The 26,773-nt window shown below is 41.4% G+C and overlaps 1 protein-coding gene across 1 annotated transcript in view; it reads right to left on the bottom strand.

Moving 5' to 3' along the window:
• Positions 1-19,946: 19,946 nt before the first annotated feature.
• The window catches only part of LOC114643296 (NACHT, LRR and PYD domains-containing protein 3-like), a 182,591-nt gene continuing 175,764 nt past the window's right edge, over positions 19,947-26,773 (bottom strand). The window contains exon 11 of the mRNA XM_051921826.1: positions 19,947-20,155. Within this exon, the coding sequence (XP_051777786.1) occupies positions 20,056-20,155 (100 nt within the window). The 3' untranslated portion in view covers positions 19,947-20,055. The remainder of the gene's footprint in view (positions 20,156-26,773) is intronic.

Below are 26,773 nucleotides of genomic sequence, written 5' to 3'. Positions count from 1 at the left end.
CATTTCTTTCACTATTTTCAAATTAGGAACTTTGTTAAACAGAACCTGCCCAATTTTCCTCATCTTGCATCCTCATCCATGCTGGAAAAAATATTGCTCAATCTCAAGGACTCAGACACCATCTCTGCAATATATAAAATTATTTTACAGTCCCTCCCTTTCGAAGAGCCAAGAGGACAATGGGAAAAGGATCTCTCACTCAACATATCAGGAAAGCAGTGGAAGGTAGCAATGCAGAGAATTCACTCGAGCTCCATATGCGCAAAGCATACAATTATTCAACTCAAAATTATATATCGAGATATATCTGTCTCGCTTAAAACTGTCCAAAATGTTTCCAGGGCAAGATCTAACCTGAGAACGCTGCAATCAAGTCCCAGCCTCACTGGGTCACATGTTTTGGGCCTGCACCAAATTAACATCTTTCTGGACAAAAATTTTTAAGTGCCTTTCAGACAGCCTTGGTGTCACAATCCCTTCTAACCCATTAACAGCTGTGTTTGGTGGGCTCACAGAGGAGCTTAAAGTGGAGAAGGACAAACAAACTGTGATTGCCTTTACTTCACTATTGGCACACAGACTTATTTTGCTATACTGGAAGAATCCTAACTCTCCTCTTTTAAGTCAGTGGGTAACTGATGTTTTATATTACTTGAAATTGGAATAAATCAAATTCTCACTTAGAGGATCTGTGCAGAACTTTTTCAAAACCTGGCAGAATCTGATCAATAACATTTTAGAATAAGCTCTTAATGAACTGAGGAAGAAGATTCTCTCCCTATTTCTTTTTCTTCTCCATTTATCTCTATCCGCCTATTAAACTCATCAGTTTATTTATTTTTACTAGCTTTAAGTTTTACTTCGTTGGCTATGCTCTCTCTCTCAGGGGGTTGATTTGTCTATTTGTATGAAATGATTACAAGAAAATCATTAAAATTTATAAAAAAAATAAACAAATAAATTAAGACACCTCAATACAAAGCATCCTGCACATGAATAATAAGACTGTCCCCACCAGCTGGCTGTCATGTTGATACAGTTTTCATTTAGTCATGGGAGAAATGGCAGAACCAAGCTTCTTCAACGTCAAGGTGAATTTTAAGTTTATTGTCATATATCAAGTACACAATTCAAAGAAATTTTTACATCCATACCTCCCACCAACTATTGACAGGAGTGTTAAACAAACATGAGGTAAAGCATGAAGAGAAACATCACATGATAAATATAAGAGACACTGATGCCATTGTCAGTATGAGCAGATTTGGACAGCCTGAGGTCACATGGTCCACAATGGCCAATGAGAAGGTCTAAATACAGTTAGAAATCACAGCTAGAGAAGAGGGACCAAAGTCCACACCACCTGATTTCTAAGGCTCTGAGTGATTTTAATTTTCATAAGGGTCCCAGACCTTTGGGATCCATCTTTGATCTTATAGCTGCTGTTCAGTGAGGTGCATCATTTTCTAATCTTTCTAATTTGGTTTGTATTGGTCTACTAATTTGTGTGGCAGTGCCAGTTCTCACTAACTGCCATCGGATTGTGTCTGTCATGTTGTCTGTCTGTGTTGGTGTTATAATAAGTTTGTTATAATATTAAGTTTAATGGCACTATCTCTGTGCAAATTGTTTTATGGATTCATTCACACATGTAGGCCAAATATGGCACACAGGAGCTAGGCTGCATTTAGAAACCACTAGTCTAGAAGTTTGGAGAATGAGACAGCTGTGAGTAGGCATTGTGCTATTCCTGTATTTTTGGAGGTGGGGTTGAGTCCTTTCCTTTCCTTGTTTGGAGACCAGAGAGGACCTGCACGTGGAGAAACCAGTATATAAGGCTTGGACTGCTGCCAAGACACTTGAAGCCGATGGACAGAAGATTATGTCATCCGTCCGGAAAATCCTTTCAGCGCAGTGATGAAAATGACAAACTATACACAAAATGTTGTCATGGCTTCCCTTCGTCTGTAATGCCGCGTAAATCATCAGTAAAGAAATCTAAGTTATATCTTTTTCTCTTATGTGATTCTTTGTCCGCTGTATCACTATGGGAGGGATATCGCCTTTTACAATATATCTCTATATTTTTCAGTTACTTAAAATGCCACAATTTCAAAAGAACATATTTCCGAAGAGCTAGTGCCTCTTAAGGAAACAGTCAGTAGTTTACATCCTGATCTTTGTGGCCTTATCTGCATGTTCTGTCTGTCATGTTAACATCCTTAAGACATTTTTCTGTAGATTCTTGTGTTTATAACTTGATCTTGTACAGCTAACATGAACCCTTCTATCCCACCAAACAGATCACCATGACATAGCCAGCTGTTAGATGCCATGTTAGCCATACAAGGCTGATCAAATTCATGAGGATGTCTGCCATGCAATGGTTTCTGGGCCCATGCTTGTGTTTAAATTTGTGAGGTTGTTGTGTTCTTTGTGATGTTGTCAGTGGTATGGAGGTTAAGTGTTATATTGCAGCCACAGTTCTTTCTCTGGCTGGAGTGGTAATCTTTGTTTTTTGTCTACTTTGTTCACATTTGAGTCTGTGAATTATGTTTGAAATTTGAAATTACTTATATGTTTTATTACTTTGGAGTATTGTTTGGATTCTTTGTGTGTAAGCTGCCTTTGTTATGTTCTGTGTATTTTGTGGGTGGTGGGACCCTCTGCTTATCACTACCAGATGTGTAAAGGTGAGGGTTTCCTGCAGTTACTGGCAGTTCATTCAAACGTGCTTGGGAATGAAGAGTTTTTGTGTCCTTTTTGTGATTTCCTGTTCTTTCGATGTTGCCATTAGTTTATGTATTTGGGACTTTTGAACACCTTGGGTTGCCTTTAATGGTATATCTGTTAAACTGTTTGGCCTTTAGTGCAACAGAGCATTTTGTGAGATTACACTTTTGCTGACAGTTCAGTTTAAGTGCTGCAAAAACGCACCAAGTACTCATTTACTGTCATGTAACAAGACCTTAACAAACACTTCTTAGGGGCTCCATAACACAAAGCATCAGTAATGTGTTTCTACATCTCTGCTATGTGACCTACTAAGACAGTTTTACTTTGTAGTGATTTGAGGTGGTTTAACTGATATGCGTTTCTCTGAACATTACATATATATATATCTTTCATATTAACAAGTCATTTTAACTGAATGTCAATATGCCACAAAACACAAAGAGGAATAACCATCCTACTGTACTCATGTTTTAGAAGTGTCACGAAGAACAAAAAATCCTTTGTCAAAATCTTGTTACATAAAAGTAAATGTATCTTCTTCTTCTTTCGGCTGCTCCCGTTAGGGGTCACCACAGCGGATTATCTTCTTCCATATCTTTCTGTCCTCATCATCTTGTTCTGTTACACCCATCACCTACATGTCCTCTCTCACCACATCCATAAACCTTCTCTTAGGCCTTCCTCTTCTCCTCTTTCCTGGCAGCTCTATCCTTAACATCCTTCTCCCAATATACTCAGCATCTCTCCTCTGCACATGTCCAAACCAATACAATCTTGCCTCTGTGACTTTGTCTCCCAACCGTCCAACTATAGCTGACCCTCTAATGTCCTCATTTCTAATCTTGTCCATCCTCATCACACCCAATGCAAATCTTAGCATCTTTAACTCTGCTACCTCCAACTCTGTCTCCTGTTTTCTGGTCAGTGCCACCGTCTCCAATTCATATAACATAGCTGATCTCACTACTGTCCTGTAGACCTTCCCTTTCACTCTTACTGATACCCGTCTGTCACAAATTACTCCTGACACTCTTCTCCACCCATTCCACCCTGCCTGCAGTCTCTTTTTCACCTCTCTTCCACAATCCCCATTACTGTGTACTGTTGATCCCAAGTATTTAAGCTCATCCACCTTCGCCAACTCTACTCCCTGCATCCTCACCATTCCACTGACCTCCCTCTCATTTACACACATGTATACTGTCTTGTTCCTACTGAATTTCATTCCTGTCCTCTCCAGAGCAGGTCTCCACCTCTCTAGGGTCTCCTCAACCAGCTCCCTACTATCACTGTGGATCACAATATCATCAGCAAACATCATAGTCCACGGGTACTCCTTCCTGTCTAATCTCGTCTGTCAACCTGTCCATCACCATCTATATATATAAAGGAGAGTTTGGATCCATGTGGCTGTGTTTGTGTGTTTGTGGAGGGATGGAGAGTCAAGGCAGGTGTTGGAGTCACGTAATCATCTCCCCTGCCATTCACCTGATTTCATTCACTTCATTTTGCTCCGAGCTGAGCTCCGCAGCTGACGCGGTTAGTCCTTTCTTCTTTACTGATTTACTGTTTAGTAGACGCGGTACTTACTGAATAGTATTTTTTCCTTTAGTGTTTCTTAGTGTTTAGTAGATGCGGTGTGCCGGTGTTCCCGGAGGTGTTGCAGTTTAGTGTTACTTTCTACTTCGTTTTTGTACTTTAGTGTTTAATAATAAATAATAATAATTCATTACATTTATATAGCGCTTTTCTTGGTACTCAAAGCGCTAAAATAGTGAGTGATACTTAGCTGATAGCAGTGTAGAAGCAGCACAGCACAACGCAGCAGGTAGGACAGGCGGGTGTGGTAGCGTAGGTGAGTGGTGATAGCAAGCAGCAGGAGGAGGAAGCAGGATTTGGATGTTCCAATGCACAGCCATAAACAGTAACGCTTGGTAATTTCAGGTGTGATCGCCCCGGAGCCATAAGCCATAAGTCAGGATAGTATGAACATCAGATCAGTTCCGGGTCATAGAGTACTGTAAGATGAAATGGAAGCAGATCAGCATGCTTTGTTTCCTTACAAACCTCCCATAGTTTATGAAGACGCACAGCAACAATTAAATCATACAGATTCTGGTGTATTCTCAATTGCATTTGCTGTGTGTATTTCTTTAGGTATTGACCCAAGTGATCAAGTTTTTACTATTTCTTCAATGCGAAATCACTTACAAATAATTTTTGTTACTCGACAATTGCTTCCATTCCCTGTGGAAAGTAGCGAATGGGCGACACCAGTTACAAGTATTCAGTGCGTTCAAAGACCTGTATGAAGTATGGCCACTAACACAGTCACTCATAAAAGAGAGATGACTCGGTGAAGGAAATGGGGATTGAAACTACCTTGGAAGACATGCAATCAACGAGGCGATTAAACGGATCTCAATAGACGTCTTATAGGTTGGAAAAAAAGCGCTTGGCTGCCAAAACCATATATATACATATATACAGTATATATACATCTATATAAATAAAAATGTAAATGTCCGTTTGATCAAAATCTTAAATCTCTGAAAGTTCTTCAACGATTGCTTTGAAATTTTGACACAACGTTGCATTCGAATACGCGCGTGTTTTATATACATATTATATAGATGTCACACCTGTGACAGGTAAAAACATGCTTTTTCTGAAAACACAGCGCCATCTGTTGGACGTAAAAGCAACACACGCTATACTAAATATTTTACGATTCTATTTCAATGTTTCGATCAAATACATTTGTAAGTACATGAATAAAGGCACCGACATGGCTGTTTTTGGCGTGCAACAATATTGATGAAATATCGATGAAATCGCACAGTATTAGGCTGGAAGATACATAAGCAGCAATGAAGCTGTACGGCGAATTCTTTCATTTCCCATACATGAACGAAGTCCAGATGTTGTTCACTTAGCAGTACATCTAGAAAATGGACAACGCGTTTATTTCACAGCTGCAAATGTGCAACAAATAGTCCTGAATCCACCGGCTACAACGTTAACTGCTTTCTTTACGTTATGTCAAAATGACGTGTTTGCGAAAACACTGCTGTATTCGGAAGTGCCTACGTATTACACATGGAATGCGAGTAGAAACTGCGGTGGGTTGGCACCCTGCCCGGGATTGGTTCCTGCCTTGTGCCCTGTTTTGGCTGGGATTGGCTCCAGCAGACCCCGTGACCCTGTGTTCGGATTCAGCGGGTTGGAATATGGATGGACGGATGGATGCGAGTAGAAAATCATTTGAACAACGCAAACGAGGAGAGCCAGTTAACGGACAACCTGCCATATTCAAAGAAACTACGATAGGCAAACTGTACACCCTACATCCCAATCAAGATGAATGCTTCTTTGTTCACATGCTGTTGGTAAATGTGCCCGGTCCAATGTCTTTCCAGCAATTGAGAAATATCAACAGCGTTACACATGCCACTTTCCAAAGTACATGTCAAGCTCTGAATTTATTGGAGAACGACCGACACGGGGATGTATACATTAATGACGCGTGCAACACGTCACATCCAAATCAAATTCGTGCATTGTTTGCAATCATATTGATCGCTTGCTCTCATTCATCTCCAACACACTTATGGGAGAAATATAAATCGCACATGGCTGAAGATATTTTCCGTCGAATACGCAAGTAAAATTCAAATATAAACATGGATTTCACAGCAGAAATCTACAACTAAGCGGTAATAATGATTGAAGATTTGTGCTTAGAAATCGCGAACAAAATTCTCAATCAATTGGGAATGCCGTCACCGAATCGATCTGCTCCTGCTTCATTCCATGTAGAATTGCGTCGTGAACAAAATTACAACACGGGTGATCTTTTGTCGTATGTGCAATCAAATACAGGTATTCCTAAGCTAATGCTTCAGCAAAAAAGCATATACGATCAAATAATGCAAACTGTCAATAATGGGGTTGGAGAAATCTGGAAATTGGCAACAGAAAGGTGCCGGTTGATCTGACCTCAGGACGAATGTCATTGCCTCATAACTTCTGCAATTTAGTGACGTCAAAAGAAGAATTGGTTGAAAAAGTATTTCCCAATATTCAAACTAATTATAAGAATCACGATTGGCTGAGTGAACGAGCTATTCTTGCGGACAAAAACAAAGACGTCTACGAGCTTTACAATATCATTCAGTCTAACATTCTGCACAGACAATGGAACAACAAAAAATATTGTATACCCACAAGCATTGTGAAATTAAACATATTAGAAACATGTGCTTTCTCTTTTCTTTCTTTTCCATTTAACCAGACTGAGCCACAGCAACGCGTGGCCGGGTACGGCTACATATATATGTGTATATATATATATATATATATATATATATATATATATACACACAGACACATACAGTATACATACGCATCTATATTAATAAAAAGCAAAGCCCTCACTGACTCACTCATCACTAACTTTCCAACTTCCCGTGTAGGTAGAAGGCTGAAATTTGGCAGGCTCATTCCTTACAGCTTACTTACAAAGTTAAGCAGGTTTCATTTTGAAATTCTACACGTAACGGTCATAACGGTCGACAAGTCCGCCATGTTAAAGTTTCTAATTTATGGCCCCATCTTCACGAAATTTGGTAGGCGGCTTCCCAACGCTAACTGAATCCTACTTACGTACATATATACGTCCATAGCCTGCAGCTCGGTCCACACTCTGAATCCTCCAGGCACTCCTGAGCATAATCTAATTTTGAAGGTCGGGGCACCAATAATGTTACTGAGAAACTTACAGCCACCGAAACTTTGTAATGGCATGAGACTTCAGGTCACATGCTTGCAAAAGAACCTAATTGAAGCAACTATTTTTACTGTCGGTGGCTCAGGGGAGAGAGTTTTTATTCCTCGCATCCCTGTTATACCCTCTGATCTCCCATTTCAATTCAAATGCCTCCAATTTCCAGTAAGGCTCTGCTTTACAATGACAATTAATAAGTCTCAGGGACAGACCCTACAAAAGGTTGGCATTGATTTGAGGCAAGATTGCTTTTCACATGGCCAACTATACGTTGCATGCTCAAGAGTAAGCTCAGCGCACAGCTTGGTCATATTACCACCGGAGGATCAAACTGACAACGTGGTATACAAAGAGATCCTTAACAAATAATTATCGGTACATTTTCCCTCAGTTTATTATTTAAAATTTTAAAGCAGTACTTCACCGCTGCGAAGCGCAGGTATTTTGCTAGTTGCAAATAAGAAAGGGCCCAGAGCCGATCCTTATGTAATCCCACCTCCACCTTGAACGCATCCGTCACTCCTACTGCAGACCTTATCAGGGTCACACTTCCCTCGTACAACTCTTACATACTTCTCTGTCACTCCCGACTTCCTCATACAATACCACAGCTCCTCTCTAGGCACCGTGTCATATGCTTTCTCCAGGGCCACAAAGACGCAATACAACTCCTTCGGGCCTTCTTGGCATGAAATCATACTGCTGCTCACTAATCATCACCTCACTTCTTAACCTAGCTTCCACTACTCTTTCCCATAGCTTCATGCTGTGGCTCATCAATTTAACCCCCCTGTAGTTACCACAGTCCTGTACATCCCCCTTATTCTTAAATATCAGCACTACAGTAAACCCTCATTTATCACGGTTAATCCATTCCAGACTCTACCATGATAAATGAATTTTCGCGAAGTAGGATTCTTTATTTATAAATCGAATATTTTCACAGTTAGAGCATAGAAATCCTGTTTACGGCCTTCTAAATACATTTTTTAACATTATTAGAGCCCTCTAGACATTAAATAACACCCTTTAGTCAAAAGTTTAAACTGTGCTCCATGACAAGACAGAGATGACAGTTCTGTCTCACAATTAAAAGAATGCAAACATATCTTCCTCATCAAAGGAGTGGGCATCAGGAGCAGAGAATATCAGAGAGAGAGAGAGACAGAGAGAGGAAAGCAAACAATCAAAAATCAATAAGTGCTGTTTGGCTTTAAAGTATGCGAAGCACCGCCGGACAAAGCAACTGCAAGAAAGGGAGCAATGTGAAGGTAGTCTTTCAGCATTTTTAGAGGAGCGTCCATATCCTCTAGGCCAGTGTGTGAACAGCCCCTCTGCTCACACCCCCTCTGTCAGGAGCAGAGAATGTCAGAGAGAGAGTGAGAGAGACAGAGATAAACAAACAATCAAAAATCAATACGTGCCGTTCAAGCTTTGAAGTATACGAAGCACCGTGCGGGAAGCATATCGTATATCATTGAGGAGTTTTATTTAATACGTAGTAATTGCTCTGGTTGGGTAGCTTCTCAGCCATCTGCCAATAGCGTCCCTTGTATGAAATCAACTGGGCAAACCAAATGGGGAAGCATGTACCATAAATTAAAAGACCCTTTGTCCACAGAAATCCGCGAACCAGCAAAAAATCTTTGATATATATTTAGATATGCTTACATTTAAAATCCGCAATGGAGTGAAGCCGCGCGATATAGCGAGGGATCACTGTAGTACATTTCTTCTCCACTCCTCAGGCATCCTCTCACTTTCCAAGATTCCATTAAACAATCTTGTTAAAAACTCCACTGCCATCTCTCCTAAACACCTCCATGCTTCCACAGGTATGTCATCTGGACCAAAGGCTTTTCCATTCTTCATCCTCTTCATAGCTATCCTTACTCCCTCCTTGCTAATCAGGTGCACTTCCTGATTCCCTATCTCCACATCATCCAACCTACCTTTCTCTCATTCTCGTCATTCATCTGCCTCTCAAAGTACTCTTTCCATCTGCTCAACACACTCTCCTCACTTGTGTGTACGTTTCCATCTTTATCCTTTATTACCCTAACCTGCTGCACATCTTTCCCATCCTACAGACCACTATCCTATGCTGCTTAACTTCACTTTTCCATGCCACCACTTGCCATCTTTATTCTCCTTCAGATTGACTCTTCTGCATAGGATGTAATCTACCTGTGTGCATCTTCCTTCACTCTTGTACATCACCCTGTGTTCCTCCTTCTTCTTAAAAGCCACCACAACCATGTCTATCCTTTTGGTAAAATCCACTATTATTTGACCTTCTTCATTCCTCTCCTTGACACCATACCTAGCCATCACCTCCTCATCTCCACTGTTCCCTTCACCAACATGTCCATTGAAATCCGCTCCAATCACCACTTTCTGTCCCTTGGGTACACTGTCCATCACTTCATCCAACGTACTCCAAAAATCTTCTTTCTCATCCATTGCACACCCAACTTATGGGGCATATGCACTAACAACATTCATCATCACACCTCCAATTTCCAGCTTCATAATCATTACTCTGTCTGACACTATTTTCACCTCCAAAACACTCTTGACATACTGTTACTTCAGAATAACCCCTACCCCATTTCTCCTCCTATCCACACTATGATAGAGCAATTTGAATCCACCTCCGATCCACGTGGCCTTACTCCCCTTCCATTTAGTCTCTTGCACGCACAATAAATCAACCGTCCTTCTCTCCATCATATCTGCTAACTCTCTCCCCTTACCAGTCATACTGCCAAAATTCAAAGTTCCTACTTTCAGTTCCACTCTCTTTACTTTCCTCCTCTCCTCCTGCCTCCAGACATGTCTCCCCCCTCTTCTTCTCCTTTGGCCAACAGTAGCCCAATTTCCGCCAGCACCCTGTTAGCTAACAGTACTGTTGGCAGTCGTTGTAAACCTGGGACTTGACCAATCCGGTATGGAAATTTGTATTGTTGTCCGCATATTGATTTGGTAAAATTTTACACCAGATGCCCTTCCTGACATAACCCTCCCCATTTATCCGAGCTTGGGACCGGCATGAAGAAACACACTGGTTTGTGCATCCCCTGTGGCTGGGACTGATGTAACCACAGGAAATGCTGCACATATAGGAATAATTCTTGTTGTTAGGGCAGAGTGGTGTCTCTGAGGCTAGGGAATTGCACTGGCAATCGGAAGGTTGATGGTTTGAATCCCGTAAATGCCAACAGGAACTCTGCTCTGTTGGGCCCCTGAGCAAGGCCCTTAACCTGCAATTGCTGAGTGCTTTGAGTTGTGAGAAAAGTGCTATATAAATTCAAAGAATTATTATTATTGTCATACTACATTATATTGCAGTGTTGGCGATTTGAACATAATAAATAAATCTACATGTGCATAGCTTGAAAAAATCACCAAGTACAATGGCAGTCCATCTGATAAGTCATTGCACCAGACTCAGCCTCAGAGCTTCTTTATGTCGCTCACCATTCGATCTAGTTGACCGCCTTAAAACACAAATCCCTTGTGATCGGGTTGACCAGACCACATACAGAGCTGATCAGAAACTCATTTTATGTGTAACTGATGATCAAAGCCCCTCATCTTTACCCATCATAGTGACACACACAGCTGGTGTCCTCTCAGTACATTTGCTCCTCTGGCCTGCTGTGGACACTGGAGACACATTAACTTTGACACCATGTAGTGAATGTGAAGTGGAAATTGCAGTGGCAGACCGTGCATTTCACACCTAGGCCTTCAGTAGTGCTCCGTCTGAATCAACCCGCCCCTCAAAAACTAATTTATGGTTATAAAAACCATCTTAATATGTAGAAATACAGTATAAAGAGCCATTGTATCGCAGATAGATAACTCCTGTAGCCACAATAAATGCCTTTATTGAATAGACAAACCAGGGGTGAACAAGTTCCTTTCTACTGCAGCTACAGCCGTGACACACATAAAAAACATCAATAATAACTCATAAACTTGCAATATTATTTAGGAAAATCGGAACATTTTACTCACCAAAAATTCGGATTATTTGTAAACAAAATCCATCCTCCTCTCTTTCCTCAAAAACAGTTCAATTACTAGCAGATTATCCAAGCGCTTCAGTTCCATCACGAAGTCCCTTTCTATCGCCATCGAAGCTAATGCTGAAAGTCGAACCTGCCCTGTCGTATTTCTGGCATAAGTTTTAATTCACTTTATGGCTGAAAATGTCTGCTCGTCAGAAGCAGTGGACACGGGAATGGTCACCACCAAACATACCAATGTGTACAGCTGCCCAATGCTCCATGCCCCATTTTTCTGATGAAGGAAGTCAAGGAGATCAGTGGGAGGTTTTCCTGCAAAATCATCCATGGCATACTTACACCGTCCTATCCAATCAACGGGTCTGAATACGGTGACGTTGCCGTACGCCTGCTAGAGGGCCATAGTAACACCAACTCAAAATCTGATTGGTTGAAGCAACAGTTTAATCAACATTTATTTTGTGTTAGAGGGCCTGCAGAACGGAATGTGAAGGTAGACTTCATTGACTTTGACCCTGCCTGGCAACAAATGATGGCTGAAATGTGATTTGTTAAATGCTTTAATACAAGAATACATGTCTGGAAGCAGCACAACCATCGGAAAAGCTATTAAAGGAAGCGGACAGACTATTTGGAATTATTTAATAAGTATTCATGGACAAAATACAGTATAATTAACATCAGTTTGTGATTCAGATATTTTTTTAGGCCAGCAGAGAAGGCCTTGCAGGCCCTGATGGTCCGCCACTGGGAAATTGTCATGAAAGCAGACCACACTAGACCACTAGCGAAGCGTAGCCTAAAAAATGGATTGGGACAGAGACGGACTGGAGAGACTCACATCGAAAAATCCTAAAATTAGCTTTTGATGATGTGACTGTCAGTTTGTGAAACTTAAAAATGGAGTCATTTTTAAAAGGATTTAATGTAAATTAAAGAGTTCACCTCCTTGTACACTGCTGGATGGCACTGGAAACTGACCTTTTGAAGAGTCGCTTTTATTGTCCTAAGGTGAATGTCATTAACAAATGTTTACAGCCTTAAAGACAGTAGAGATGTGACTTGAAGTAGTAGGCTAGTCGAGAGTACAGTAAACACCTGTAATAGTGTCACTGTCAACATGGTATTGAAGCGGTCACATCAGTGTATGTCCTCATCAGAGCGCGTCATCTTCTGTGGAGTCGTCCAGATGAAACGTGTGCTTTCTGTGGCATAGGAAGTCACACATCACTGTCACTGTCATGTCCTCTTGTAGTTCTCAAATCATCTACATCTGTTCAAAAAGCTGTGTTTGGTAAACACACCACATCATCACGGCAAATATGGTGGGACACAAGATCAGCTCTTGTCAACCCTCCATGATGATTTTTTCCTGCCCAATGAAAAAATCTGCGGTACACCGACAGAGCATTTATTGTGACATGTGGTTCATCTTGAAAGTCTGCTATGTGAATCTCAACAGAACTAACTGGAGACTGAAAGAAAGTCACTGATCTTCTGCTGATTCAACACAAAGCCAGCAAACTACAAGTGTGAAAACACCTTTAGAGTTACAATGGAGTGGGATATCATTGAGTAAAAGGGGAAGAAAAAGCCATCATTAAAAAAACAGTTCAGCCACAGAGCTGGGATAAAGAAAAGAAAGGAAGACATCGTCATGAAACAGAGAGAGTGCTGGGAAAATAAAAAGTGTGAGAAGTAAGAGAAGGGAGGAATTGATAAGAATTACAACACGATTATATCTTAGACACGCTGGGCTGAGAGGCTCTTCATTCAGAGTGAATATGCTTGATAAGAGTGTTTGTAGAAAACACGTTTATCTAACACAGTGGGACATTCTGTATATTGAGGGCTGTGCTGTGCACCAGGAGCAGACAGGAGATTTGATCTGAGAAACTGAGATGTTTAGGACAGCAGCAGTTTACGGTGACACATACTTTAAAAAAGTGTAGACAAAGTGACCAATCTGAGTGCTTACTGAAGTTTTCAAAAGGCTTTGGACTGCATGATTTTGATTTTCTTTGTTGAAAGTTACAGCAGACTCCAGCACAGCAGGTGGATTTAATGCACTCTACGATGTCCTACCAACTGGGTGATTTTTTTAAAATTCAAATTAAAGGTCTAAAGCAAAATTCAAACATGAAAATCACAAATTTTTATGGTAACACTTTACATTGTGTCCATAATTACACTGTAAATACTATGTAATTACCTGTATAAGTTCAGTGTAACTATGAGTTACTACTTCGTACTTACTGTGCAATACAAAGTAACGTTATAGTTAATTACTCAGTTGTCATTACTATTCCACTATATATTCTATTTATATAATTACAATGTAACAATTTATCACTGATCCAAAAACAAGTGTACTTACATAGCTACATTGTATCTGTACTTTCAAAATGTAATAAAAACATTAGGGTATGTAACTACAGTGATACCTTGAGATACGAGTTTAATTCGTTCCGTGACTGAGCTCGTAAGTCAAAATGCTCGTATCTCAAATTAATTTTCCCCATTGAAATTAATTGAAATGAGATTAATTTGTGCAAGCCCCCAAAAAACCACCCCAATTTTTTGTTAAATGTTTTCAACATAAGAAAAATGGATTTATAATGAACAAATATTGTATACAAACAAAATAAAACCTAATACATAAAGGAGAATCTAAAGAAATAAACAGACATTGGCAAAGCCGATTAGCGTATTGTAATGTTTTTTTTCTTTCATTTCACTTTTGCTTAACTTAATTTTCTTTTTCACTAGTTTTTTTCTTTTTTGCCACGCTTTCATCACTTTCATTCGCATGGCGTTTCAATAGAAACCTGTCCAAGGAGCTTTGTTTAGTCCTCCCCTTTAGAATGTTTCTGAAATGAGTTAGGCAAGTGCCATCGAATAGCGACGCTGCAAGTTTAGTTTCTTTTCAATAAAGTCAGGCGTTAGGCAAGTGTAATTGAATAGCGCCACTATATGATCAGTTGTAATTTTTTCAGGGTGTTTCTTTTCTTTAAAGTTCAAAACTTTTTCCTACATTGCAAACACTTCCTTTATCTCACTTTAAGAGATAAACTCCTCCGCGATACCGATCTCCTGCAGAACCTCCATATGTTGCTGTGTATGTAGTTCCGTCAACTCCTCTGTCGTCAGTTCCTCGGAATGTGCGGGGACAAGCTCTTTGATGGCTCGTATTTCGAATTTTGGCTCGTAACTCAAGACAAAAAATCGACCTAGTGACGGCTCGTATCTCAAAAAACTCGTACATTGTGGCACTCGTATCTCAAGGTATCACTGTACAACTATGTAACAGATGTTCCAGCGTCTGGGCACTTGTAATGGAGAATTGCAGTGATAACTGCATATATTTTTGATGATATTTCAAGATCTTTTTTAAATGGTGAAAACACCTTTGCAAAATGGTTAACACTTTTGCGTCGTGGATCCATTGAGATAACTAACCAAAAATACTTGAAAATCAAGATGAAAAGATCAGACATTTATTTGCTTGCAAATATGTTGCAGCCATCTCCAAAACCCCCTGAGTAATCCTTTGCTTAGTGCATCCTAACATATGTAACTGCATTTAGATACTGCACTGGCAGGCATTCATTATATGTCCCATAATATGTTTTGTTACTTAGTGCATCATGAAAGATTACTGGTAACTTAGACACATGAATAGTTTTCCACCACTCATTCCACTAGAGTGTGTAGTTCATTCTGACCATTACTCTAAAATGTCATAAGATTATTAACTATTACATAAATTGGTGAGGTTTCTGAGAAGTCCATGAGAAACGATGGCCACTCCAATGGTATGTAAGATTTTGGCCCTTTGGATTGTGTGCTTTGTTAATGGTATCTTAAGAAGTAACAAATTAATAAATCAGATGGCTGATGTTTTCTTATGGACCTTAATATACCTTCCACTGTAATACTGGCAAAAGACTGGGAGCAATAATATTATGGTCACTGATCCTGCTTGGACAATCACTTCGAAAAGATTTATTATTTATTTCAGTTTATTGCTGAAAAATGCAAAATCTAGAGGGACACCTCCTTGACATGTTTTGCTTAAACAAGCATTTGTCACATTCTTGTAGTTATGTTACACTATTTTTTGTTGAATTTTTTGGGCTATTATTATACCCATCCCTAACATATTACTGCCAAACTTGCAGCATTCAATCAAGGTACACAGGGTCGCAAAGCCATTCCAAGCATCACCGGGTACAAGGCAGGAAAAGGCCCAGGATGGGGAGCCATCCCATTGCAAGGCCCACTGACAAACATAACAGCATTCACGCTGTCACAAATATGGCCACATAACCCAATCTACATGCCCCTGGGATGTGGCAGTAAAACCCATGAAGAAGACATAGGGAGACATGGGTAGAACATACAAATTTTACAAATATATCTCCAGACAGAATTACATCTCAGGATAATGGATCCGTGAGGCAAAAGCGTTAACCATTTTGCAAAGGTGTTTTCACCATTTAAAACAGATCTTGAAATATCATTGAAAACCTGTGCAGTTTGGTGGCGCAGTGAGTAGCGCTGCTGCCTCGCAGTTGGGAGACCTGGGGACCTGGGTTTGCTTCCCGGGTCCTCCCTGCGTGGAGTTTGCATGTTCTCCCCGTGTCTGCGTGGGTTTCCTCCGGGCGCTCCGGTTTCCTCCCACAGTCCAAAGACATGCAGGTTAGGTGGATTGGCAATTCTAAATTGGCCCTAGTGTGTGCTTTGTGTGTGGGTGTGTTTGTGTGTGTCCTGCGGTGGGTTGGCACCCTGCCCGGGATTGGTTCCTGCCTTGTGCCATGTGTTGGCTGGGATTGGCTCCAGCAGACCCCCGTGACACTGTGTTCAGATTCAGCGGGTTGGAAAATGGATGGATGGATGGACCTGTGCAGTTATCACTGCAATTCTCCATTACAAGTGCTCAGACCATGGAACATCTGTTACATAGTTGTAGTTACATACTCTAATGTTTTAATTACATTTTGAAAGTACAGATACAATGTAACTATGTAAGTACACTTGTTTTTGGATCAGTGATAAATTGTTACATTGTACTTATATAAACTGTGGAATAACAACGACAACTGAGTAATTAACTATAGTGTTCCTTTGTATTACACAGTAAGTATGGAGTAGTAACTCATAGTTACACTATACTTAAAGTATACAGGTAATTACATAGTAGTTATTTATTTTTTTGAAAACCAAATATTACATTATTACAATCACTATTTGGTCAGCTGGTTACTTTTGAAAATTCAAAACATATTAATGCAAAGAATATGATGATGTCAAACAAACCGTAGAAAAATGTTAATTTGCAAAAAGACCCCAGCAGTTCAAAGTGACAGAAGGTGCAGTTTATCTCAGCAGTTAAAGCAGAAGAGTACAACGGAGCACATTGAGAAGATAAAACCGGTCCTCCATGATAGCTCAGGGGTCTTCTTCTCACTGCTTCAGCACACACTGCACAAGATGCCCTCCATGATTTACAGCAGGATTATGTGAGGGAGAGAGGGGGCTTATCTGAGGCTGCATGGGGGGCTGGAGAATGTGCCAGAGGCGACCATCATGCCTTCCTGAACTCAAGCAGTGGGAGGACAACAGTGGAGTGTCAAACTCTAAGTCCATCTGTCCACACTCTGCTCCTTGTCCAGCTCTCCTGGGGCCTCATGTATAACGCTGTACATAGAACTCACCCTATAACATGGCGTAATAATAATAATAATAAATAATAATAATTCATTACATTTATATAGCGCTTTTCTCAGTACTCAAAGCGCTATCCACACAGGGAGGAACTGGGAAGCGAACCCACAATCTTCCACAGTCTCCTTACTGCAAAGCAGCAGCGCTACCACTGCGCCACCTGTGAGGCACACGTAAGCACAAAAGCGGGATTGTGCGTACGCACAGAAAAATCCAGATGCAGGAATCTGTGCGCACGCAAACTTTCACGTTCTTCCACTACATAAGTCCCGATCAGCATGTAAAGTAACGTACGTGCACGCGCCTTCTGTCCCGCCCCAACTCCTCCCAGAATTACGCCTCTTTGAATATGCAAATCAATATAAATTGCCTTCTGTGAAAAGGCAATGGGAAAAGCAGAGGGAAAAATATAAGAATTTCAGCGAATACCAAGTGGAGGTAAAGGAAAAACGTACTATTTGTTGGTTTAAACAGTGGTATAATCAACAAAAGAAAGTTGATCGAGTGACAGAGTGTTGGAGAAACTCGAAAGCTGAAGTTCACAAAGTCGCACAGTGCCCGAAATAAAAAAGAAATCACATATCAAAGTCGCCGTGAAAAGGCAAGTCGTAGCCCACCGTCTGAGTGTCATATGAAAGATTATTAGGGTACAGACAAAAAAAAAATAGGCACACAGTGGGAAAAAAGCACGAAATGTCAACTTTAATCTCGAAATTTCCACTTTAATCACGTAGTTTATTTTGCCATTAAAGTAGAACATCATAAACTTCATCTTAAAATCGTTTATTTTACTAGTTTCTCAAGTAGCATGTTAAATGCTTTGTTCTGTGTTTGATCTTCTATGTGCTCTATGTGTGTGAATCACTACGTGCTTCTGTTCTTTCTCTTTCTCCGACAGGACACAGAATCCATTACATTCGTGATATCACAGCTCTCTGTATAATTAAAATACTGAGATGTATATGTGTCTGTATAATTAAAATACTGAGATGTATATGTGATATCTTTTTCATGATAATAGGAATGAAAGCATGTTAGTAAACATGGGAACACGGTGGCGCAGTGATTGTTCATATCTCATGCAAGAGGCTTGCTGCGCCATGTGCGACCTTCGATGAAATAATTTATTACAGAAGTACTGTCTCTTTCAAACATACTAACCTCCAATTCCTGTCCTTACTTTTCTTTCTCCAAATACCCAATCGCCACACAATCAGCTCTGTAATAGACGTTAAGCCATCTGTAAGCTTAGAACGACGATTCTTCAAAACTTTTAAGGAACATTAAAATATCTTCGTAGTACATATTTAATTATTCTATCCGTCTATCCTTCCAGTGTCACGTCAGCACCAGCAATAATACAACACAAGGCAGGAGCTATCCGTGAACCAGCTAGTGCTGCGGCACCGTGTCCTCACATGTTTAATTATTAACAATACAGATTATTTAAATGAAGTTAAAGTTTTATCTGTATACTATAAGCAACATATTTTGCTGCATTTCATCTTAAAAATGTAATCGTCATCATACACGCTTTATAAAGTGGCACAGGTTGTGCAATATTATAACTGTAGTGCAAGTTTACAGTGGAGTAATTGTACTTATAAGTCCAAACAGTTCTACAAGGAGCACTTGATGGACTGATTGAGTGCGTTTATAGTTCTTGGGATGAAACTGTTTATGAAACGCGAGGTCTGTACAGGAAAGGCTTTGACGCTTTTTGTCGTGGTTGAGGTAGTGTGTACTTGAAACTGTATACCGATAATTCTCTTTCCGATCAGCTGCTGCTGTGATTCCCCACTCAGATACAGTGATATACAGGTAAATACTCTGAGTGGTGTCGTGAGAGTAATATGGAAAAAGATGATCCGCAGTGGCAACCCTTAACGGGAGCAGCTGAAAGAAGAAGAAGATGCAGTGAGTGTAACAACGCTAAAGCAGTTATGGTATTTGGAATACTATGGCTATTCCCTGGACCATTATATTGTTACAGGTTAATTACAATCAGATGCATTACACTAATAAACAATATGCAGTTAATTTCAGTGTATTTATAAAGCCACGTCAGGAACGTGGGTCTAAGAAAGAAAGGGTAACCACACAGGAACAGTAGCACTGCTTTGACGCTGGGTGCTGCCAGTCTGCAAAACCGAGCGGAGAAATTGCGCACGCAAAGGTATGAGTTACCGTGGAAATGTGCGTGGCTTTACGCCAAGTTTAGGTTTTATACATCGCGATTTGAGCGTGGAAACGTTCGTATGCAACATTTCTGTGCGTACGCACCGTTTATACATGAGGCCCCACGTGATGTTGAGGAGCAGTAGGTTTATGAGGTTTGTGCTCAGAGGACCATCAGCTTGACCTGTGATGGCCCGGTGCCTGTCCAGCATTTGTCACCAACGCCAGGATTGGCCTCACTCTTTATCACCCTACAACTGGACTGTCCACCCGTGTTTGCTCCTGCTGATCCTCTCGGTGGGCTTTGTGACCCCCACTGGTTTCAGATGATAATTCTCAATGTGGTTCTATAGCTGGTGAAACGCAGGGGTTTCTTACCTGAGCTTGTGGAGTTTAGTTACAAGTTCAGGGTCTCAGGGTGGAGAAACACAAGTAAGTTTAAAGAAATAGCACACAGGCAGAGAAGATGACATGAAATATTTATTAAATGTGGAGGAGAGCTGAGGGGATTATAAAAGAATAAAGAGGAGAATTTAGAGGGAATGGACAGGGGCTACCATCAATGGGGTCAGTTGATCATCATGTCCAGTCTTCTCATGTGTAGATATTCACCTGCCGTCCAGTCCTGTTCAGCTCCTCCTGTCGTGACCTCAGGTTCTTCTTCTCACTCTCACTGATCTCATTACGCCACAGCCTGTGAAGGACACAAGTGTGAGTTACAAACATAAGAGGACCCCACCTCACACACTGTACTATCACACTGACACGCCCACTCCGGTCAAAGTCCCAGAAGTTTCCTGAGTGTCCCTAAGTCACGTGACATGTGTGTCACCATGCCAGTCACTCAGTTCACTGTCCAGTCAGGTGACCGTCCTCTGAAGGCCTTTTTGGTTTCATCTCATCTCAGTGAAGGTGTTCTAGTAAGGCTGGGGGTCCTCCATGGCTCCTGCTGACTGTTTTATTTTTTATTCTCCTTCATTGTTTTCCATTGTTTTAATAACATTGTTTTCTTCATTTATTATTTGCTTAATTCTGTATTATCTGTTATTTTTATTCTATTCAGTTATTATTCAGTGTCTCTGTGTGTGTCTTGCAGTTCTCTCATGTTTCTGGTATTTTGTGGTTTAATCCCAAGACGCAGGACCACCCCAACTCTCTAAAGGATGCGGATCATTTGACTGCACTCTGGTGATTGGTGGTCTTTTTGACTATTTTGACCTTTTGTTTTTAATTCTGATTATTATCTTTGAACCTTTGGCTCTTGAGTTCAGATTCTCTAACAGTTTGTGTTTTTTGAATGTTGTTAGCTTTGGATTGCCTTTGGCAGCCCCTTTGGCTCTTCTATATATATAAAGGAGAGTTGGGATCCGTGTGGCTGTGTTTGTGTGTTTGTGGAGGGATAGAGCGTTAAGGCGGGTGTTGGAGTTACGTGATCATCTCTCCTCCCATTCACCTCATTTCATTCACTTCATTTCACTCCGAGCTGAGCTCCGCAGCTGATGCGGTCTTGCCGTCCTTTCTCCTTTACTGATTTACTGTTTAGTAGACGCTGTACTTACTGAATAGTATTTTTTCCTTTAGTGTTTCTACTTAGTGTTTCTTAGTGTTTAGTAGACGCTGTTTGCCGGTGTTCCCGGTGGTGTTGCGGTTTAGTGTTACTTTCTACTTCGTTTTTGTACTTTAGTGTTTAATAATAAGTAATAATAATTCATTACATTTATATAGCACTTTTCTCAGTACTCAAAGCGCTAAAACAGTGAGTGATACTTAGCTGATAGCAGTGTAGAAGCAGCACAGCACAACGGAGACAGTAGGACAGGCGGGTGTGGTAGCGTAGGTGAGCAACGATAGCAAGCAGCAGAAAGCACAGCAGGAGGAGGAAGCAGGATTTGGATGTTCCAATACACAGCCATAAACAGTAACGCTTGGTAATTTCAGTTGTGATCGCCCCGGAGCCATAAGCCATAAGCCAGGTTAGTATGAACATCAGATCAGTTCCAGGTCGTAAAGTACTGTAAGATGAAACGGGAGCAGATCAACATAGCGAATATAATCACGGAGACAGATCATCCCGAGGTGTTAGATCGCCAGGTACAAAGAAATGTTCGTAGGTCTCGTCCCGTGATCCACAGACTCAGCTGTTCCCAGTAAAGTGGAGTCCATAAAATCTGTAAATATTAAGCCAAATCCATGCAATTCGAGTCAGCTGTATCCATGAACTATACGTACAATAAACAAAATAAAACAAGCGAAAGAAAGTGCAGAATTAAGGCGAATTTTGCGAAAAGTGTTGTTAACAGGGAGGAGCGGCAACAACAAGCGTGCGCCAGCGTCCCCTCACCTGCTACAATAAAGCAGTTATAATAAAGAAGTTTAGTAGACTTTTACTTTATCTCATTTAGTGTTCTTCCCGGCGGTGTTGCCGTTTTTTAGTGTTAGTGTCTACTTAGTGTTTGTGTTTAGTGTTATGGAAGGAGTGATCTTACCACTGTCAGATATTGCAATAAATGAGTTGGTAAATAATGATTATTTATCAACAGATCACATGAGCAAATTCAACGAAATTTTAGCTGCGCATACAATTTTCCAACCTCAAGAGGTTTTGCTAATGTGGACTCTTGACACACCTATAATGCCCATTCCATAAAATGCAAAACATATTCAAATATTACCTTCTGCAGCTACTGAACGAGTGACTCACTGGGTGTGTACCTATTATGATGGTGCTGTAATTCATGTCTATGACAGTTTAAACGCTGATAAAAAATTCAACCTCACCGAAGAGCAGCTTCGTTTCCTTCATGCTTTGTTTCCTTACAAACCTCCCATAGTTTATGAAGACGCACAGCAACAATTAAATCATACAGATTCTGGTGTATTCTCAATTGCATTTGCTGTGTGTATTTCTTTAGGTATTGATCCAAGTGATCAAGTTTTTACTATTTCTTCAATGCAAAATCACTTACAAATAAATTTTGTTACTCGACAATTGTTGGGGTGGCCGGAGGGATCACACTCCTCAGCCTCCCTGGAAAAGTCTATTCGGGGGTTCTGGAGAGGAGGGTCCGTCAGATAGTCGAACCTCGGATTCAGGAGGAACAGTGTGGTGTTCGTCCTGGTCGCAGAACAGTGGACCAGCTCTACACCCTTACCAGGGTCCTGGAGAGTGCATGGGAGTTTGCCCAACCAGTCTACATGTGTTTTGTGGACTTGGAAAAGGCATTCAACCGTGTCCCTCGGGGAATCCTGTGGGGGGTACTCCGAGAGTATGTGGTACCAGACCCCTTGATAAGGGCTGTTCGGTCCCTGTACGATTGGTGCCAGAGCTTGGTCCGCATTGCCGGCACTAAGTCGAACCCATTTCCAGTGAGAGTTGGACTCCGCCAGGACTGTCCTTTGTCACCGATTCTGTTCATAACTTTTATGGACAGAATTTCTAGGCGCAGCCAGGGCGTTGAGGGGGTCTGGTTTGGTAGACTCAGGATTGGGTCACTGCTTTTTGCAGATGATGTTGTCCTGTTTGCTTCATCAGGCCGTGATCTTCAGCTCTCTCTGGATCGGTTCTCAGCCGATTGTGAAGCGGCCGGGATGGGAATCAGCACCTCCAAATCCAAGACCATGGTCCTCAGCCGGAAAAGGGTGGAGTGCCCTCTTAGGGTTGGTAGCGAGATCCTGCCCCAAGTGGAGGAGTTCATGTATCTCGGGGTCTTGTTCACGAGTGAGGGAGGAATGGAGCGTGAGATCGACAGGCGGATCGGTGCGGCATTCACAGTGATGCAGGCTCTGCATCGGTCTGTCGTGGTGAAAAAGGAGCTGAGCCGCAAGGCAAAGCTCTCAATTTACCAGTCGATCTATGTTCCTACCCTCACCAATGGTCATGAGCTATGGGTAGTGACTGAAAGAATGAGATTGCGAATACAAACGGCTGAAATGAGTTTCCTCCGCAGGGTGTCTTGGCTTTCCCTTAAAGATAGGGTGAGAAGCTCAGTCATCCGGGAGGGGCTCAGAGTAGAGCCACTCCTCCTCCGCAACGAGAGGAGTCAGATGAGATGGCTTGGGCATCTGATCAGGATGCCTCCCTGGTGAGGTGTTCCGGGCACTTCTAACCAGGAGGAGGCCCCGGGGAAGACCCAGGACACGCTGGAGGGACTATGTCTCTCGGCTGGCCTGGGAATGCGTTGGGATTCTCCTGGAAGAGCTAGAAGAAGTGGCCGGGGAGAGGGAAGTCAACAATTGCTTCCATTCCCTGTCGAAAGTAGCCGATGGGCAACACCAGTTACAAGTATTCAGTGCGTTCAAAGACCTGTACGAAGTACGGCCACTAACACAGTCACTCATAAAAGGGGAGATGACTCGGTGCAGGAAATGGGAATTGAAACTACTGTACCTTGGAAGACATGCAATCAACGAGGCAATTAAACGGATCTCAAGAGACGTCTTCTAGGTTGGAAAAAAAGTGCTTGGCTGCCAAAACCATATATATATATATATATATATATATATATATATATATATATATATATATATATATATATATATATATATATATATATATACACACATAAATATACACATATATATACTGTGAAAGATTGAGGTCTCCGTGACCCCTTGAACCCTCTGAGCAGACGTCAGACACCATTTAAAAGTCCAAATAATCCTTTTATTTAGACAAATATGTGCACCAAGCACCCTATACTCTATAACACTCATTTACCTAATCAATAATCAATACACCATACACAATAACCACCACTCCCAGACACGTCGCCACCCTACCTCCCAGCTCAGCTCGGCGTACTGGGCTTTCCCATAGTCCTTTATACTCCCTGACCCGGAAGTGGTTCCTGGAACAACCCACAAGTCCTTATTCCTCCCGGGTCAGGGTAAACAGTCCTTTTCTTTAACCCGGAAGTACACCGTTTCCTCCTGTCCTGGGATTATGATGTACTTCCGGATCATAGGGCATATAAGAGTCCCCGGGTTTCCCTACAGCGACTCCTAGTGGTCCCCAAGGCATCCAGCAGGGCTGTGCCTAAAAACTACATAGTCCATGAGTCCCTGCTGGAACTCGGGGCACGTCCATGCTGCAGGCAAAGCTCCACCTGGCGGCCCGGGGGTATTGGCCGGAATGACAAGCTGGCCACATATCACAATACACATACATATATATACATATATATACACACATACATATATATATACACATATACATATGTATACATATATATACACATACATATATATACATATATATATTGTGACAGTTTGAGGCCCTTGTCGTCCTCTTGAACCCTCTGACTCGACTCCAGACACCAGGTAAAAGTCCAAATACTACCTTTATTTGAACAATAACGTGCACAAAGCACCCTCCACTCAACAATACTCATAAATCAATAAACAATACTCTAATCAATCCTCCACACTCCCAGACACTTTGCCACCCTTCCTCCCAGCTCAGCTCAGTGTACTGGTTTCCCAGAGTCCTTTATATAGTCCATGACCCGGAAGTGTTTCTCCCTTCTGTCAATGTGATCATGAACACTTCAGGGTCGGATAAAAAGCTCCTTTCTTCAACCCGGAAGCACGTCGTTTCCTCTTGTCATGTGATCATGACGCACCTCCGGGTTATAGGGCAAGTAAGAGTCCGGCAGCCTCCCCACAGCGACTCCTGGTGGTCCCCATGGTATCCAGCAGGGCTGTGCATATAAACTACAAAGTCCATGAGGCCCTGCTGGAATTCGGGGAATGTCCACGCTGTTGGGACATATACATATAAATACAGTATATATACATATATATACACATATATACATATATATATATACATACATACTGTATATACATATATCTATACTAATAAAAGGCAAAGCCCTCACTCACTCACTCACTCACTCACTCACTCACTCACTCACTCACTCACTCACTCACTCACTCACTCACTCACTCACTAATTCTCCAACTTCCCGTGTAGGTAGAAGGCTGAAATTTGGCAGGCTCATTCCTTACAGCTTACTTACAAAAGTTAGGCAGGTTTCATTTCGAAATTCAAAGCGTAACGGTCATAACTGGAACCTCTTATTTGTCCATATACAGTAATGGACTGCAGCTCGCTGGCCGTGGGAGGCGGGGTTGCGGGGGTTGCGTATCGCGTCATCACACCTCCCACGTAATCACGTGAACTGACTGTGAAGGAGAAAGGACGGCCTTATATGGCGTTCGTTTATAAAACAGCGGACAGGCTGTGTAAAGGAAGCTTCACAAAAAAACAGATCCTTAACAAGTTGTTATTTGTATATTTTCCCTCAATTTAATAAGGTTTTCTTTTCTTCTTAATTAAAATTTAAAAGCAATACTTCACCGCTGCGAAGCCCCTCTAGCGCTGACGTCCGAGGTTCGATTACCGTAAGCGAGTGCAGTGAGTGTGTATGCCTGATGAGCCAAGAATAAGGGGGAAACACTTGTCGCGTACTCTTTGCATTATTTGACAGTAAACTATTTTCAACCACTCACAACTGAAAGCACCGTGGCTGATGTTAGCTAACTTGCTGGCCAACCATAAGCGTTACCTGGTAGGTAACCACCCACTCACTTCACTCCCTTACGGGAATCGAACCTCGGACGTCAGCGCTAGAGGCAAAGCCCCTAAAATTGCGCCATGGCGTGTGGTTCGTTTATTTGACAGCATGTAGATCGGGGTAATTACATTCACGGCATTCGTAGTCTGATTCACAATCTGATTGTATGTGTGGTTACCTACCAGGTAACGCTTATGGTTAGCCAGCAAGTCAGCTCGAAGTGATCACTCGTGTGAAGGCAGCTTCACAAAAAAACAGATCCTTATCAAATTGTTATTGGTATATTTTCCCTCAATTTAAAAAGGTTTTCTTTTCTTCTTAATAAAAATTTAAAAGCAGTACTTCGCCGGTGCGAAGCGCGGGGATTTGAGCGAAATGACGCATACAGACATATTCATGAGTGCAGGTACTTCGGAAAGAAAGCACCGTGTAAACCTAAAGTTTAAATTAAGTTCATAGACCTACAAAAGGTTGCCATTGATTTCAGGCAGGATTGCTTTTCTCCTGTACAACTATACGTTACATTCTCAAGAGTGTGCTTGCACAGCTTGGTCATATTACAACCAGAGTGCTGAACTGACAACGTAATATACAAACAGAACTATAACAATCGTGAAAAAAGAAAAAAAAAAGTGAAGAACCCTTGGATTTAATAAAAAGGCTCCTTCCTTGGTGAAGCAAGGAAAAAGGAAGACCTTATATGGCGTTTGTTTATAAAACAGCGGAAAAGCTGT

This window comes from Erpetoichthys calabaricus (assembly GCF_900747795.2).
Source record: "Erpetoichthys calabaricus chromosome 1 unlocalized genomic scaffold, fErpCal1.3 SUPER_1_unloc_26, whole genome shotgun sequence".
Taxonomy (NCBI): domain Eukaryota; kingdom Metazoa; phylum Chordata; class Cladistia; order Polypteriformes; family Polypteridae; genus Erpetoichthys; species Erpetoichthys calabaricus.
Note: the sequence above shows the minus strand (reverse complement) of the source record. Positions and strands in the feature narration are given on the sequence as shown.